This window comes from Hemiscyllium ocellatum, chromosome 37, assembly GCF_020745735.1.
Source record: "Hemiscyllium ocellatum isolate sHemOce1 chromosome 37, sHemOce1.pat.X.cur, whole genome shotgun sequence".
In the NCBI taxonomy this organism is placed as follows: Eukaryota; Metazoa; Chordata; class Chondrichthyes; order Orectolobiformes; family Hemiscylliidae; genus Hemiscyllium; species Hemiscyllium ocellatum.
In genome coordinates this window covers 32,685,603-32,703,729 of record NC_083437.1, presented here as the reverse complement: position 1 = coordinate 32,703,729, position 18,127 = coordinate 32,685,603, and the positions used below count along the sequence as shown (strand labels likewise).

Genomic DNA, 18,127 nt, shown 5'->3' with positions numbered 1-18,127 from the left:
GAGACACACACATACAGGGACACACACATACAGGAACATGTGCAGGAATACACACGTACAGTCACACAAACGTAAAGGGACACACACACACATACAGGAACACGCAGACGCACAGGAACACAGACACACAGGAACACACAAATGTATAGAAATACAGACACACAGGAATTCAGATGCACAGGAACACACAGACTCACAAGAACACCGATGTACAGGAACATAGAGACATACATGAGCACACAGATGCACAGGATCATAGACATACAGAAATAGAGACATACAGGAATACAGATGTACAGGAATACAGCCACACAGGTATACAGGAATATTGGCGTTCTAGAACACACAGGCATACTGGAACACAAAGACGTACAGAAACACCAACGAACAGGAGCACACACACATAGGAATATACACATTTGCACCAGAACACCCACACTAACAATCACTCACACTCACTCACTCTCTGCTTTGACCCACATGTCAATATGGATTAGAAGTTTGATTTATTGAATGCAATTTTTGATCCTGCAACCAACGTAAAAGTTAAACTCTGCAGTTACTAGCGATCATTTTGATTTGGGTGTTGGAGTTAAATGGGCAATGTTGATTCCTGCCAATTACGCATCTTTCCCAATTCTAGCTTCCAATCACTTCAATCAAAATGGAGACCAGAAAGGTACAATAGACAACTGCTTTGATACAGATTGCCAAGTGATCCCAACTCTGTAGTTTGTAACCACAAAGTCTGTAACACTCCGAGCTGAAAGTACTACAGCAGAGTACACAGTTTAGCTGCATACGTTTCAAAGTAAATGATATTGTAAAAATTAGAGTCACAGGTTGAATACAGAACTGCTGAACTATCAGTATATTGTATACTGTGACAAAGAAATATTACATACACTATGATGGAACAGTACCACATAAACCATGAACAGACTTTCTGACATAGCAAGATGATATATAAGCAGTGAAAGAACATTTTGATGTACACTGTGATGGAGCAGAATGGCATATAATGTGTCAGAACAATAATACACACACACACTGTAGTTGGGGAGTGTGACATACACTGGATGTATTGGTACAAGATACACTGTGATAGAGCAAAACAACACACACTGAGGGAAGTATACAGTTTATACAGTGGTGTGATATATGTTAAGCAATAGGATATATACTATGATAGTCCTTCTACTGATAGAGAAAACTTGCCATTAATTATATTTTAAGCTTATGCAATCTTGCTTTTATCTTTTGAATTGATTTTTAATAAAGGATGCAATTTATATGGCTAAATGTTCTTCAGATGACCTTGTTTATTCCTGGACTCCTGAAAATGGATTAAATAGTTGTATCTACACAATTGTTAACATATTTCAGCCTATTAGAGTCTTGGATTATAGTATTTATAAATGGTAAAATATTTTAACTGGACTTGGGAAAACAAGTACCGCTATAAGGTGGGAGTTCGTTCTCATGCAATCCTGCATTATAAGAAAACTGTTTAATAGCAGCACCATTTTAACTAATGGGGCTGGAGTCACGTTATAACCAATACATGCTTTAAAACTTTGTGCTTTAGAAACAGACCCCAGTTCGTCAATTGTGTTATAGTGAATTTGTGTTAACGAAATGCACATTATAGCAGAGCAATCTGTATAAACATTATTTACTCATAGTAATTAATTAAAGGAAGGTAATCTGAAATTAGCCGAGGGAATCTTGGTCACTCTCCATGTATTGGATAATCGCAGTGTATAAGCTGACAGTCTATGGGTTACTTGTCACTGCCATAGACTCAGGGTTAGACAGTAACATCTTTGGATAAAAGATGAGACCAGGGCATGCCTCAACATTTGTCTGCCTCTTACTAATACACTAATACAGCTCTGGATCTTACTGTAACTGAGAATGTCTGTGTCAAAAAGCTTTATGAAACTATCAATTGTCAATTTGTTCCTTTTGTTGTATCATCCGTGGTATAGAAATCCACTAACATAGGCTCAATTGCCTTTCACCTTTCATTGCCTCCCAACAATACAAAGATTATTTGTGGACCAAGGAAGATTAAAATTTCTCTCCCACTTCATATCCATATAGACCTCAGGTGAAATTTTAACTAATACAAAGCACACTCACATTTATAGTGTTAAATTCAGGCTCCTCGAGGCCAGATGATGGTATTCAAGTCGACAATTTTCAGTTAAACAGTTAAATAAATGGTTACAAAACCTGATGGTATACTAGGAAAGGTTTTAACATGAGTCGGCACTGAGTTAGTTGATCCCAGCCGTGATGTTAAGGAGGGCGGAGGGATAAATTGATGGTGTTTCCTGCTCTTTGCTTACCATCGATTGAGGACCACTTTACGTTACCAACACAGGTTAGCAAAGGGTGGGATTGGAGTAACCTGTCCAACTGGAATTTCTTTTCTCTTTGCGCCATCAACATTCTCAGTCTTGGTTCATTCATGGACAAAGATCACCTGTGAACTTACTGATAGGCCTGTGTGCATAGACCTGTCCAGCAGATAAGAGGAACAATGAAAGATGGCAGGAGCACTGGGAAAAAGAGGGGAAGTTTCCAATTGATAGCCATATATAGCCTTAAAATAATAGCACTGCCATTCTTCTCTGAAGTTGGAATAATACTCAATGTTTTAATGCTGACGGAGTGAAAGGAGGACAGAGGGCCAGCAGTTGGTTTGCTCCATGTGTTCCGATAATCTGTTACTCAGCATTTCTGTACTTTCTCTGGGGTTGCCATCAATCTTCAGATGGCGATTAGGACAATGCCTCAGAAATTCATTGAATAACACAGCAGAAAAGGTTATTAAGCCGATTGCATCTATGCTAGCCCTCTGTGGTTAAAATGACATTGTATAAAATGCTGCCATTTAATAGATGTGCAATTAATGCTGTCTTTCTTTTATTCTCCACTTTTCCCCCAATTGGAAACCACAGACTTATGCCATGATGCTTTCATTCTCTGAGAATGCTTCCCTCCATCCATCGTCCCAGAACTCTCTGGATGCTTGGCTGAACATAGCAGGAGCTACACCGGAGTCGGGAACCTTTCATCCAATCAACCACGTGTGAGAGAGAGAGAGAGACAGAGAGAGAGAGAGAGAGACAGAGAGAGAGCTCCAGCAAAGCGTGATGTGGGCCTGACGTAGCTGGGCAGGGCGGGGCTGCTGTGGGGTAGGGGGCTGTGGATGCTGGCATCAAAAAGGTGTGGCTGCTGAAAGCTCAGATACCTCCATCTCCCCTCCCCTCTCCCCCACCTCCCCCTTCAGCTGACCTCAAGAGGCCTTACACACTTTCATTCCTTCGGTCGAAACTGAATGATGTTGCCGACCTTAAATTCCCGAAGATATTTATTCCTGTTATATAATTTTTTTGCACAAATATATAGTTGGGGCTGCAGCTTAAAATAAAGAAGTTAAGAATATTAATACACAGGGGCCAGTCAAGCTATGGGAAGAAGGAGATTCGTCCCTTGATAAAGGTATCCTGCTTGTTCATCTATATCCCATCTTACGTTGCATCATTGTATTCTATTCTAATTTAAATTATTTGTAGAAATAAGCAGGGGAGTCAATTCTGCAATAATGAACATGTAAATAAAAAAGCCTGCATCCCTCAACCTTCCTTCCCCCAACCTCATTCGAAATCTCTCTCCTAGGCATTATTTCCCTTCTATAACAAACAGTATTGTGTCTTGAACTCTTAGCTGTCACGAGAGTGATTTAAAAATATTAATATAATTACCTAGAGAAGGACCAAACTTTGTGTAATGATGTTGTATAATAACTGTTAAATAGAGAGTTGCTTGTGCCAAACATGGGTAGGTTGTCCTTCTAGCTGCAGATTCCCAGACAATCAAATTGGTTTTTTTTTGTTTATTTTATTTAGTCATAGGCTTTATTGAATTTCTTCCTGTCCATTAGTGTTTATGTCCTTGCTATTTATTCTTTAGACAATTTCCTTGCAGATGCCCTGCTTGTAACAAAAAAAACTCCAAAAATGTGAATTATATTTCTTTTCTTTTTAATGTAAACATTTTTGTGTGGCATGCGATGTGAAAGTGCCAAACCTTTGAGATGGGAGTTTGGTGGGGGTCGATTTTTTTTTAACTCAGTATTTTATTTAAAAGATCTGATCCTGTTGTTAGATTTAATTCTTTCCAAGGAAACAAATGAGAAGAACGAGAGGAGAATAGGCCTCGGCTGTTGTAGTTTCCATGGCAACTAATTATCAAGAAAAAAAATTAAAAGAATAAAGAGACCTTTTGCTTTGAAAAAGCTCCTGTAAATACTTGTGTAAAAGCCAGCAATTTCTTTTGTCCCCTGAAGTGACTCAAGTTGATGCTGAATGATTCACTGATTCCTCTCAGCAACTGTGGACTCAGGTAATCAGGAAGGATACCGGTTCCATGCAATTATTACTTTGCACGATTGTCGGCATGTCCCTAGGTTTTTTTTTCCGTTTATGTTGTAATGAACCAAGCCAGCAGTGTAAATGTACAAAAATAACCCCTCAAAAAACTGTTTATCTTTTGCTGTTTTAAGCAGCCAGTTAATTTGATAAATTCTGTAGCTGTGACATTCCATATTTTTCTTTTGTACGTGTTGCCATTGTTCCCTCTTTCCAAAATGGTTTCACACACACTCTACCTTTTCTTTAAGCGACCGAGCAACAATCTGACATGGGCCAACCGGATCCTGCAGCCTGCCTTCTCAAGACAATCTTGCTTTCTAATAACTTTCCAAGCAGTTTGACGGTGCCTTCTTGCATGTGCTGGGCAATATTTCTTATTAAGCTGTCCCAGTTCAAGGTGAGGTACAAATCTGATGTTTCTTTTAAGAATCCATTTTTCACTTCATTGGAAAACACCTAGTTGGAGGCCATGAGCAATACTCTGTAATAACGAGGCAATTTTATGCCTACAGTCTCATCCTATTGCTCTTCCTTTGATACAATGCGTGTTAATAAAGACCGCGTAACTATATTTACTTTTCACCTTTCCTTGGCCATGAAATATCCAGCCCCTTCCCTGGAGAGTTGTTCAGCAGATTAAGACAGTTGTCTTATACAGCTATTCAACTATTTGGTGAGAATAGACAATCATTGAATTGCAATCATGTCGCTGAGTAGAATTAGGTAAACTGATGGTGAAATGGTCCTTGTCAGTGTTTAAAATACATGGAACAAAATAGCAGGTCACCCTGTTCAATTTGAAACCAATCTTCAGCTGCATGATCTTGATTAATTTCAGATTCCCTAATGAAAATAACTCTGCCCAATGACCAGAACAAGAATTTTGAAGGTATTGGCATTTGCCAAGTAATATACTGCGGACATTGTTTGCCTACAGCTATGTCTCCCAAATGGTCATTCTTCTCTGTCAAGCCTAGACAATGAAAATCTTTGAAGAGAACTCTGTAGCTGATTCTGTCCCATACATGTCACATCTATACACAAGCACTTTGAAGCATTTGGGTGGGAATCAGGAGGAGCATCTTGGTCCCTCTCAGAAGGCCAGGAATATGGTGATCATTTTTGTTGTTGTTGTAAACTAACTTCTTAATTAACCTGAAGCCAAGGTGGGCAAGTGGGAAAGCTCACCTATGAGATTTACCAACATGTTTTCATTTAGATAAGAGCACTTTTATAATTTTAGAAAGACAAAGGGCAAACAGACCTTCCCAAAAGCATCTGGTTTTCCAGAAACTCTCTGAGGTCATGATGCATCACATTGCATTGACTTGTTAGTTTCCACAGGCCTTGTCCACTATTCCACACTTAGCCTGCTCACAGCTTGATTGCTCACTTTCACTTCTATTCATACATTTTCACTCTCCTTCCTTATCTCAACTTCATTCCTTATCTTCCCCTTTTAACTTTGTCCCAACCTCTTCACCCTCTTTCCACATCCAAATTATTTTTCCCAAACTCCATTCCTTACCCCAACATACATTCACAACTCTTCACTCCCATTCCTCACCTTCACCATCATCTTTAGCGAGCTTGCTTCCTCTAATCACAATTATAGACAATAGGTGCAGGAGTAGGCCATTCTGCCCTTTGAGCCTGCACCACCATTCATTATGATCATAGCTGATCATTCTCAATCAGTATCCTGTTCCAGCCTTATCTCCATAACCCTTGATTACTTGAAATAAAAAGCCATACTTTGAGGTCTTGCTACAGTCTTATCTGATCAAAATATCCTGTTCCAGAAATAGCAACTACTCCTTGATCTCTACAATTTTTAAGAAATGTTTCAGACCAAATCATTGTCAGATCTTTTTGGTTATTTTTGATCATTGAAAGAAAGCATCCTATCGGGATGCATCACAGTGTGGTTTGGCAACTGTTCTTCACAAGACCAAAGGAAACTGAAGAGAGTTGTGAACACAGCCCAGTCCATCATGCAAACCAGCCTCTCATCCACTGACTTCATCTCTACTTCCTGCTGCCTAGGAAAATCAGCCAACATCATCCAAAACCCTTCCCACCCTCGTTATACTCTCTTCCAACCTCTTCCCTCAGGCAGAAGATCTAAAATTTTGCATGCACATGCAAATAGATTTAAGAACAGCTTCTTCCCCACTGTTATCAGACTTCTGAATAGACCTCTTTAATGTTAATGTTGATCTCTCTCTGCACCTTCTCAGCAGCTGTACCCTGCACTCTGCTCTGTTACCCTGATGCACTTGTACAGTACAATCTGTCTGTGAAGCACACAAGACAACACATTCCACTGTACCTTGGTACACATGATGGTAACAAATCAAATCAAAATTGGAGGCTGCTGGTCAGCCAGTCGGGCTTTTGCATTTATCACACCGCCTGCCCCATTTAGTAATTCTCATGGAAGGCAACTAGCACTTAGAATGTGAGTCAGCACATTTCAGACAACATGCACAGGCCCAACGTTCCACTGCAATTTACCTCATAAACAAATCATTCCTATGACACTCAGGCTGATTCTTTTCTTACACTGGAGTGATGGAGCATAGGGAAGATGTACCAAGGATCCTTTGATATGTCATCCATTGTGAATAGGATTAGAGATCTTTAAGGCAGAGGGGGATGTGGTATTTGCTCACTGTCAGGCAAATACAGTTTGGCTTCACAACACTACTAAGGTTTCTGTGGGGAATCAGCCCTGGACTTTACATACCAAGGAAGACTGTAGCTCTCGCTTAGCACAAGGAAGAATGGTCTATTCTCTCACTTGAAAGAGGGTGACCAATGATAAATAGCCTTAAAGAAGAAAGGCCAAATCCCACACATACCAATGACTACCAGGCATAACAGGCTGGTGTTTGATAAAGTACAGAAATACAGCAGAAATGATAGTAACACTTGAAAACTGTTTTTCCAGTGATTCACAGTACTGGTTACATTTTGATCTAGTGAGGGTGCAATTGACCTTTGGTGAAAGTGGGAATTAGACACCAGCGAGTTCATGTTATCAAGGAGTAACAGTAATATCACCATCATCCCCAGAAGGCTGCTCCCTCATTAGAGTTAGACAACTGATGGTAGTTTAACCCGAGAGTCACCACACTGCACGCAAAGGTTAGGGTTGAGAACGGTGGGAACTTATTGGTAACTTCAACTGGTACAGGAATTGAACCCATGCTTTTGGTGTCACTCTGCACTGGAAAGCAGCCATTCAACCAACCGAGCTAACCAACCCCCCATTTTCACAGCATGTTGTACACTGCACCTGACTTCTATTTACATTGTCAAAGTCCAATTTCACTCTCACCAGTTTGTTTTCACATTTGCAGGTAGAGTGCCTTGTGCATTCCAAGGTAATATGCAGTTAGCTTCTATCTGCCATTTGCAGGCTGGCTTCCTTTGCTCTTATGTTAATATTAATGTCCTTAAATCTGGACTGTGGACCCTGGAAGGTAATTGTCTTACCTGCAAGGTCTGCTATTGGCAGGCAATATGTGTATATAGCACTTCGAGTTTATTTTGACCTGTAAGTAAGTGTTAATCAACCAGCCTGATGACTAAAAGGAGTTTCATTGATTTTGGGCAGCTAGGCCTTTGTTAGTCTTGCAAATTTTTAACAATGGTGTGATCTCATGTTGGAATCATTCCCATTTTGACTCTTGATGTGTTGCTTAAAAGTTTCACTTTTTATAAAATGGTTTCCAATGTAAACCCCAAGGAGGACAGTTGGCACAAATGCACTAAGGAAAGATTAGAAAACTTTCCATGAAAATTCCACTGCTCCTAGAGTCAGGCATGTGTCAATCCCAGCACGATGCACTTGCAAATTCCTTGCACTGATGGCTGCATTAGGAAATGCCCAGTGATCAATAGGCAAATCTATTGCCATGGAAGCTCCAGGTATTCCTCTACTCATCCATCAAGTTGACCTTTGCCATTCATATGGGAAGAATTCTAATAAACACACGGTCTGGAGGAATCATAAATGCAGTATAGTTAAGATTTCATGACACCCGGTGCACTAAGGATATCTTCCCTGGCATGGATGACCCCTGGTAACTCATATTTAGAGTGAGACAGGCTCAGTGAGGTGTCTTATTGACATCCTTGAATTCTTTCCTAACTTTCCACTGTAACTTTAGAGTGGCTGCGAGATGGGAATGGAGAAGGACTAAAGGTGGTCTTATCGGTAATTTGATTAAAATAAGATAGTACTACTGTTCCATTTCAGGGTCAAAGTTGGAAAGCAGTCCCCTAAACACGAGAAGCAGACACAAGTTCTGCTGTTCATTATTAGGTCACGTGATTTACAAATGTATTATTTCTTCACTTTGATCGTTTGAGCCCTGGTAGGTTCAACATGAAGGAAATAAAAAAGCTAAGCTGTCTCCTCCCCACCCCTATTCATCCCTCCCCAGATATGCCTCAATCTCTATTTATGTCCTAGCTTTATCCTTACATGTCCCAACAAATCATTGCGTGTTTTTTTTTATTTCTATACATTTTAAACTGTGTAGTGTTTAAAAAAAATAGTCATTGTAAGTGGTTAGATTTCATTAACCAGAAAATGTTTAAGGATTACAATGATGGTGCTTGTTTCCTTTCTGTTTGGGTTGTATATTGCTTACAATACGTTTTAAAAAAATCGTCTTCAACAAAAAAAATGGAAAAAAATTGGCTGTGCATGGCTTGTGTTTAGCTGTTGGTGTGTTTCTTGTGATGAAAATACTGTAGGGATGCACTTACTTGTATATGTTGTTAGGCATTGTCCAAAGTTAGGAGTCTTTAACTGCCCATACACAGCAGGGCGTTTTGTTAATAAGCTGAATAGTTTAACACAAAATAAAACATACACATACATACACACACACATATGTACACGCACGCGCACACACACACACACAAATCGTTGCTTGTGGGAGAGACAAGAGTATAGGAAAATGAAAGTGAGTGATTCACAGAGAAAATAAATCCATTCATTTTGATGCTTGTGATACAGTTATTACCTGGAGAAATGAAAAAAAAGAAAATCCAACCTGATTCCTATGTTTATGATGTAGAGTAGGAATGTATACCAAATGTAATCTTTCAAAATGCTACAATGAATTTATACACAAGATTGATATGCAATAAACCTGTGTGCTTTTTATATTAAAAGGGCTTCAGTGTGTTTTTCATGAGTTTCACTGCTTAGGCTGTCTGAGGTGGTTAAAGAGTCGTTTAACGTACATACAGGCACATAATCTGAATAGAGATGTCAGTTTCCACTTCTTTGCCCCTTGTTAAGAGCTGCAACATCATCCACAATGGTTCAATCTTAGATTCACTGAGCCATGTGGCCCTCAGTCGACAAAGCATCAAGCTCTCAGTGTCAGATTTACATTTTCCTTTGTTATCTTCACACTTGACTACTTAAGTGTTTTCCAAGTTGGCCTTCCATCTTCTACTGTGAATACCCTAGTAATCACCCTGCACTCAGACCGCCATTGGCTCCTGGTCCAGTCACAACACAATTTAGAATCTTCATCTTTGTTTCCAAATCGCTCCATGACCCGGACTCTTCCTAGCTCTGCAGGCTTTCCAACATTACAAGCTTTCAAAATCGCTGCATCTCTTGTGGGAAGTTATTTTAATCACTCTAGTGTCTGTGGCAGCCCCTTCAACTGGACTCTGTAATTTCCTATAGAGACATCAATGCCTTGCTACTTCTCTCTCTCTCTTCCTGAAGATATTCTTTAACATCCATTTATTTTTGCCCATATCTTTGGTTACCTGCTCTTGGCAAATTGCAGACAGTATTGTTGAATGTTTGATCATGCTCCTTTGAAGTCACTGAGGATACTTCATTATTATGAGAAATGCTGTATGCACTCAAATTGAGTTATGGAGGTTCTTAGCACAGAAAAGGGCCCTTCAGCCCACCAGGCGTGGGCCAGACAACAATCACCAACTAACTCTTTGAAGCCTATTTGCTGTAATTCTTTGAGAATTTCCCTTTGCAACAAAAGCAATTAGGCCCAAGATCATCCATCCATAGTCATTACGGGTCAACATTATTAAGGAAGAATTGCATTTGTATAATATCTTTCACAACGTTCCAAGAACTTTATAGTCAACAAAATATTTTCCGGCATGGAGTAAACCCTCCTGCAAAATTTAAAACCAGCGTCCCAGAAAAGATTTATCCCATGCAGTAATCTGTAAAAAATTGAATGGCCAAGATTATTTAAAGTAAAAATTAACAACTTTATTTCTTAAAGTATAACAGAGAATAATTAACTAACCACTATTTACAATTTCTTCCCCGAACCTGTCTTTACCTTCCCTTCCAAAATACTAGTCCAATAAAATCCCCAAATTAAGATTTACAAAATCACACCCTTATCTCAAAACCAGGCAGCTTTTGTCCTTCTATTCAGATCTTTCTGTGTCTTCTTTTCTCCTTCTTAGGAATTTCTGAGTCATAGGTTACTGACTGAAAGGATACTTTAAGGCAATCGGTTTACATGTTGGTGGCTTGTCAGTTCTCCTCTCAACTGTTCAATTTTCCCTGGTCTTATACCCCCAAAGGTAAAAAATGAGGTCTGCAGATGCTGGAAATCACAGCTGAAAATGTGTTTCTGGTTAAAGCACAGCAGGTTAGGCAGCATCCAAGGAATAGGAAATTCGACGTTTCGGGCATAAGCCCTTCATCAGAAACGCCGAATTTCCTATTCCTTGGATGCTGCCTAACCTGCTGTGCTTTAACCAGCAACACATTTTCAGCTTATACCCCCAAAGCATTGTATTGTGTCATTGGCTTTTAAGATAGTCAATATACTCAATTCAAACTGGATTAGAGTTTGCTATTTTTTGGGGTATAATTTAAACTGATTGGCCAAATTCGAATTTGTTTTTGTCTCCAGGCAACAAGCTAATCGAGTGTTACATTGTTACCTTATTGAGAACACTTGGTGCTGTGTCCTGTAGTTCTGCTGCTTTTAACTCTCTTAAAGTACACCCACATCTTCATAACAATATTATTGATATGTAGAGACTTTAGGAAACATGGCAGACAATTTGTGTAAGTAAGGCCTCATAAACAACAAGAAACTGACCAGATTATGTGCTTTCCTGATTTAGTCACTCTTCCCTCCAACAATAAATGTGAGAAGCTCATAGTCTTCTTTGTGAAGAAGACAAGAGACGATCTGATAAGCTGCCTCTGCAGTTCCCACTGACAAAACTTCCTGTAGTTCAGCCTCTCCTCTAGCCCTAAACTCAAATCTTTCTCCATTTTCTCGCCTATCTCCCCATGCCCTTTCTGAACTTCTCTCAATAAAACAACCATTGACAACTCCCCCTCCCCCCAAACCACCTTTGAAAACTACTAGCCCTTCTCCAAAGTCCCTGAACAGACAAAGGGGATTAGTTTAGAATGGTACCATGGTTGTCGCAGTCTTGGTGGTGATGGGCCAAATGACCTGTTCCTGTGCTGTACTATCCTACCTTGTCACCACATAGATCTGTTCCTATCTTCCTTGTGTTGCAACAGTCCTTAGGCAAAGTTCCCCAATTTATGCTGGTTACAGATGGGATATCCCAAACTTTCCAGCCCAGGGGAACAAGGGATAAATTGCCTCCCCTCCCTTATACATCCACCCTCTCAGTTGATAGCAAAAATAATCCCTTCCTCCAGACTAAATGATGTTTTAAAAGGAAGCGATTTGAACAGGTTTTCTTGAGTTAACAGAAGAATGAGTTTATTAGTTACTAAATGTGAGAGGGAGTAACATCACAACACTTGCACACAGCTTAGAAATAAGAGTTAAGTCGAAAAAAAAGTTAAAGCTTAAAGATATACAGATCAGGCTGAGTTCTGTGAAAAATAGATGATGTGAAATTACCACCACTATGTTGGGTGATCCAGGTGGCACTGATGTTAGTAGGTGAGCAGTTGATTTGAGATCCTAGGTTTACAGGTCAGTTGAAAGGCTTTTGTCCTGTTTCCACTGTGGTTTCACTTGCCTTCTGGCTTCCAACAGAGAGACAGAGAGGAAGAGAGTAAGATTCATTTTCTTACCTGCAGTACAGGAATGACTAGAGGTTTCACCAATTATGACCGTCATAGCACACTTTGCCCAATATCACTCACAGATCTGGGTTAAAATTGGCTTCTTACTCTCTATTGTTGTGTATTCTTGAAAGGAGAAAAATTTTGAAACACATCTCCCACCCAGATTGCTCTCCTTGCTCCCTCAATAAGTTCACAGCCTAACAACACTCACAGAGATTCCAGCCCATTGCAGTGCATTTCTGCTTTTGAATAATCCACACAGGCCTCTAGCCTAGCTTAGTTCAGATCGGATCTCTCCACATTCTGAACAGGAATTTGCAATCATATTTGACTTCCTGGTGACATGGGTGATTTTTGATGGAATAACCTCGTGTTCTGGGTCTTAAAGTTTTCCATGTAAGTTCCATGGTTTGTGGTCAATATAGATGGTCGTTTTCCTTCACCCATTTCAAACATATGTCTCTCAGGGACGAGAGCCAATAATAAACTAAGGGATTCTATCCCTACTGTGCAGTAGTCGCTATTCATGTTTAGTTTGTTCCTGGAGAAGTCCTCGGTTCATCTCTCTCTATTCAAAATTCAACATTTTCATGAAGAATGTCCTCCATTCGATGTCATTCACATTGGTGGCTACTATAGATATCCGGTCAAAGTTCAGATCTGCAATCACAAGCTCATTCATTAAATTGGCCTTCCGTCTGTCAAAGGCCGTCTGGCATTTCTCAGTCCATACTGTTATGACCTCTGACTGATGGTTCATTTTTTGGGATTTCTCTTGTATAGGAAAATCAAGAGTTGATAAATCATGTTCATAGAAGTTTTTAGTTAATGTAGTGTAATTCATTGAAACATAGTCATGTGATAAGTTCCAAAATACACCTCTTTCTTATCAAAGGGAGACTTGACCACGCAAACCTCTGGCTGAGAGGCAAGAATTCTATCACTGAGTTAATGCTAATGCCTACAGACATGTATCTCTCAGGGATGAGAGCTGATCTCAGTGAGCTCATCTGAGATCAGCTAATAAGGCATAGCATGGATCAAATCTGGTATATTTCTAGTCCTTCTAGTTCAGCTACTAACTGGATCAACTCAACAACCCATCCAATTAAATGTTTAATCATAGCACTTTGCACAGAAGTCATTGGTTTCATATCACTACGAAGATTTGAGGGCATAAGCAAAGCTGACACTCCAGAACAGTACTAAGGCAGTGTTATAGAATCCTTACAGTGTGGAAACAGGCCATTAAGCCCAACAGGTCCACACCGACCATCTGAAGAGTAACCCAACCAGACCCATTACCCCAGCCTATGACTCTACATTTACCCTGACTAATTCGCCTAAACAACACTATGGGCAACTTAGCATGGACAATTCACCAAACCTGCTCATCTTTGGATCACCAGAGATGCTGTCCTTCAGATGAGATTTAAAATAAAGTGGCCTCCTTGTGGATGTAAAATGTCTCACGGTGCAGATTAAAGAACAGCAGTCAATATTTATCCCTCAACATTCATCCTTCATCTACATAAACATTGTCTGGTCATTTGTCTTATTGCTACTTGAGGTGCAAACATGGCTGCTGTATTTACATATATAACAGAGTACATTATGAAAATGAATTCCATCATGAAGCACCTTGGGATGGTTCTGGGAGCTATAATGAACAACAATGTAAATACGATGCTTTCTGTCCTTCTAAGGGTAACTCGGCCCATTTGTCAGATTCTTCGGGATCACTGTTTGATAAGTATTTTGTTATTTTGAACTTTATTCTTGTTTTCATTTTCCAGCAGCTATGTGTTGCTAGGAAGACCATTCTAAGCATTGATGGGTTTAATTGGACTGATTAACATGCTCAATGTAAACTTGCTAGTGCACTGATTGACACTGACTTTGTTTAAAAAGTGGGTTGACAGTTGTATTTAACAAATGAACACGTAATTGTATACATGCCAGTTTGTGCAGGTGCAGTGTTAAAACTTCAACTTCCAATTCCAAGCATAATCAGCAAGAAGAACCCAGAAGAACGTGGCAAGGTTCTCATCAAAGCTCCTCAGATAACATTATAAACTACACATGGGGACCTGTTCAATCTGTTTTCTGAAGACTGAGGATAATATTGGTGCTCTCATCTCCTTCCCTGCTCTTATTTTGTTTTTAATATCGTAGGTTTATGATCTTGAGAGGGTTGTTGGGTTAGCAGTGACAATGCATATGGACAATAAGAGGCAAAGCAATTTTGTGTTTAAGAGAAGGATATGTTTCTGCCATTGACTCTTGCTTTGCCTCTATCATTACATCCTTCTAAACTGAGCTGGAGTCTCTTTTCCCTCAGCTCAGATATCCCAAGTTAGAAATAATTTTTCTGTTGACAAAGAAATCTGAATCACCCAATGAAAATAAAACAATAGACTTAAACTCTGTTTCTGTTAGTTCAATTAGAATCGATAACTTTCTAGAGCTATCCTGGAGAGTCCAGAAAATAAAAATCTAATCTCCTGGATCGTGCTACATGTGCAAGAGGGAAAAATCATAGGAGGAGTCAAAAACAGGTTCCTACAACTGGTTTTATTTACTAGATATGAAGAATTCCCATTTAGCTAAGTAATTGGAAATGAATGGTCCTTTGTGAATGCATCTAACCCAAATAAACACTCCTAAATTCAGAGCTGATTTTAAGGCTGAGACATTTGATGACCTGTGCCCAAACTGTAGTGTCTACATTTGCATTTAATTTCATTCCCTCCACTCCACTCAAGTGTTTCGGCATTCTCAGTTTCCACACTACATTTTTGAAAACTGTGTTGCCTCCTCTCCCCACCTTCGGAATCCCCAGAACCTACCTTCTTAATGTTACTTTCCATCAGTTCCCTCAATTCTCGTACCAAACCATTTAAAATCTGGTCTACCTTTTATTTTTGGACATGGCTTGGAACATTAATCAATGTTCTGCATGAATGCAAATTGTATTTACCAAGTCCACTCTTATTCAAAAATTCTGGTCACTCAAAAGCGTAGCTCAGAAAGTGCTGTGTTCAAAATGATGAGCTTTTTCCTCTTTGCAAAAGTCCTTCCTGGACAGCTCTTAACTCTTTTAAAACCAACACCTTAAACACATATTCTGTATCTGGGGAGGCACTTCCATATCTTGCATCTCCTTTGAAAGACTTAAAAAGATCCTGTAATATGTGATATTCCTTCAATTGCAACATCCATTCTTTCTCAGTGTCCCTCTCCTATCTCTCTTGCAATATATTTTATCTTTCTGTTTTATCAATGGTATCATAGTCAGAAGCCCTCTGGACCGATCTATGTCATGCCTCCTAAGTTGTAACTATTCTACACACTGTTTATTTCTCTCAGCATCATCGCGATCTCATCGAGACTCAATACACTGTTTTCTACTCTTTCTCAGGATTCCAAAGTGTGGAATTCTTCCCTAAAATCTATAAATTTGGCATCATCTAACCTAATTTACTTATTCTTCTTCCCATGTTGTTTTCCATTCTTACTTTGGGCTAGCTCATTCATCAAGGATTCTCAAGTTAACAGGAAAGCTCTACCAACTCTTTTAAGTTAGTTGAGGCATTGAGTTGGTAAAGATGGTGCTGGGTTTGCTTAGACAGGTCATTCTCTCGTAACCGCAGCTGCCAGTCTTCATGGTGATAACATCAGGTGGAAACCAAGATTGGATTCCTCCATTACGCCCCTCAGGTGAAGCCAATAGAAAAGGCAAGTGTGACCTGGTTGTGAAGAGGAGCAAGATGCCGTGTTCAATGACACAGTAAGAAATTGGAATCGTCCTAAAGGAGGAGAGAAAATCATACAGAAAGGAAAGGAAAACATTAAATTAATCATCACTTTCAGCCAGCTATTTAATGTGAGACTGATTTTCTTTATAATAGCAAGAGAGGGCACTATAACATGCACAAACACATAATGATGAACATGAGTCATCTGACTGCTACAAACTTGCATCATTCACAATGCAGAAAAACAGCCATTTGTGGTGAAATATCTTGCCAGTGCACATTGTAAAAGCTAATCTTGTTAAAACTGAATCCTTCGTTTCTACTTTCTGCCAAAGTGTCATATTCCAGAGTTAAAATTGGAAAAAGAGAAGGGACAAGAACTTTTTAAAATTCCCAAATATTTAGTCTGTTGCACCTTGAAGCAATGCTGTGTCATTTCTCTTCATGCAGCAGTATAAGAGTTAAAACTATCAGTATTGTATTTGTTTTGTAATTGCATGCAGTTCCTGTTTATTCAACATTATATGGTGCCAACTTTGACTCAGTGATAGCTCTGTAATCTGAAGGTTGACAATTTCGGCCCCACCCCAGAGACAATTGCCTAATCGAACTCTGAAAGTCTGACAGTGTGGGATAAGAGAGTGCTGCAACACTGACTTAAGGGCAAGATGTTAAAGCAGGGTTCTTTCATCCTCACAGATGGACATCACTATAGGAAATGCAGGGGAGTTTTCCCTGGTGTTCTGATTTAGTATCCCTGCTGATAGAAGCCACCTTGTGATTGATCATATTTCTGCTTGTCAGACTGGGTAAAAACAAGTTCTAACACAACGATATTGTTAAAGTCAAAAGGTAATCCATTGTCCATGAAGAACTTTGGGATGTTTGGAGGATGTGGATGTTGCTTTTTAAACTTAAGACTTCTAAAAATGTTGCCCCTGCAAAACTGTGCACTGTCTATCAGAATAAACAGAGCAATCCAACTGGTGCAACTTGGAGCAACTGATTAAACAGATTCTTGTATTTGACAGTAGTTCCAACCCTGGACTTAAAGTTCTGGTGCTGACAAATCATAGGTGGAATGGGATTGTGTAATCTGATACATCGCTGATATTTTTATTAAATGAATGCAAATCCAAGCCATCACCTCCTCATTTTCTGGGTTAATGACAATTATTCTGCCACAATCTAAGAAGGGGACACTTCTCAGGAATGTGCAGCATGGTTTATTTTCTATCCATGAGTGTGTAACGGGTGTATACTGAAGCACCACTTGCAGAGGTTGGTTGGAAAGGGACATTGGTTTGCCCTGAACCTGTTTAACAGGTTCCACTCTCAGCATTTAGTTCAAACCCTGCCACCAGAGATAGGGTTTGCCACAAGGAACCTGTGTTTTACTTTTTTTATACACATATATAAAACCTGTTTTCCAATGACAATGTGAGCTTGGAAAAGCAATAGTTGAACCAAGACCTGCTCCAGCAATAAATGACTGACTCAATCAAAAAGCTGCTTGGCCCACCTTTATCTGTGGCTTCACTTTTACACATGTAAAACAAGGTTGCAGTATGCAATAGCACAGGATAAACTGCAGTTACCTATCAAGTCCAAACTTTTAATTATCCAGGGACAAAGACTTTAAAGGAATCTGGATTTTACATTTTAATCAGCAGTCTACCTCCTAACTGATTAAGGGATTCAACAAGGACAGCTAGTTTTAAAGTTGTTAACATTTTGCTTTTCAATACTGTGTCCTATACCTCCCTATCATACCATGCCTGAGGAAGGAACAGGATTCTGAAAGTTTGCAATATCAAATAAACCTGTTGGAC

At 39.5% G+C, this 18,127-nt stretch overlaps 1 protein-coding gene across 8 annotated transcripts in view; it reads left to right on the top strand.

Moving 5' to 3' along the window:
* The window catches only part of prdm16 (PR domain containing 16), a 487,488-nt gene extending 484,289 nt beyond the window's left edge, over window positions 1-3,199 (top strand). For all 8 annotated transcript variants that reach the window (XM_060852365.1, XM_060852364.1, XM_060852363.1 and 5 more), the window contains one exon: window positions 2,970-3,199. In XM_060852365.1, coding sequence (XP_060708348.1) covers window positions 2,970-2,982 — 13 coding nt within the window. In that variant the 3' untranslated portion in view covers window positions 2,983-3,199. The remainder of the gene's footprint in view (window positions 1-2,969) is intronic.
* Window positions 3,200-18,127: the final 14,928 nt, after the last annotated feature.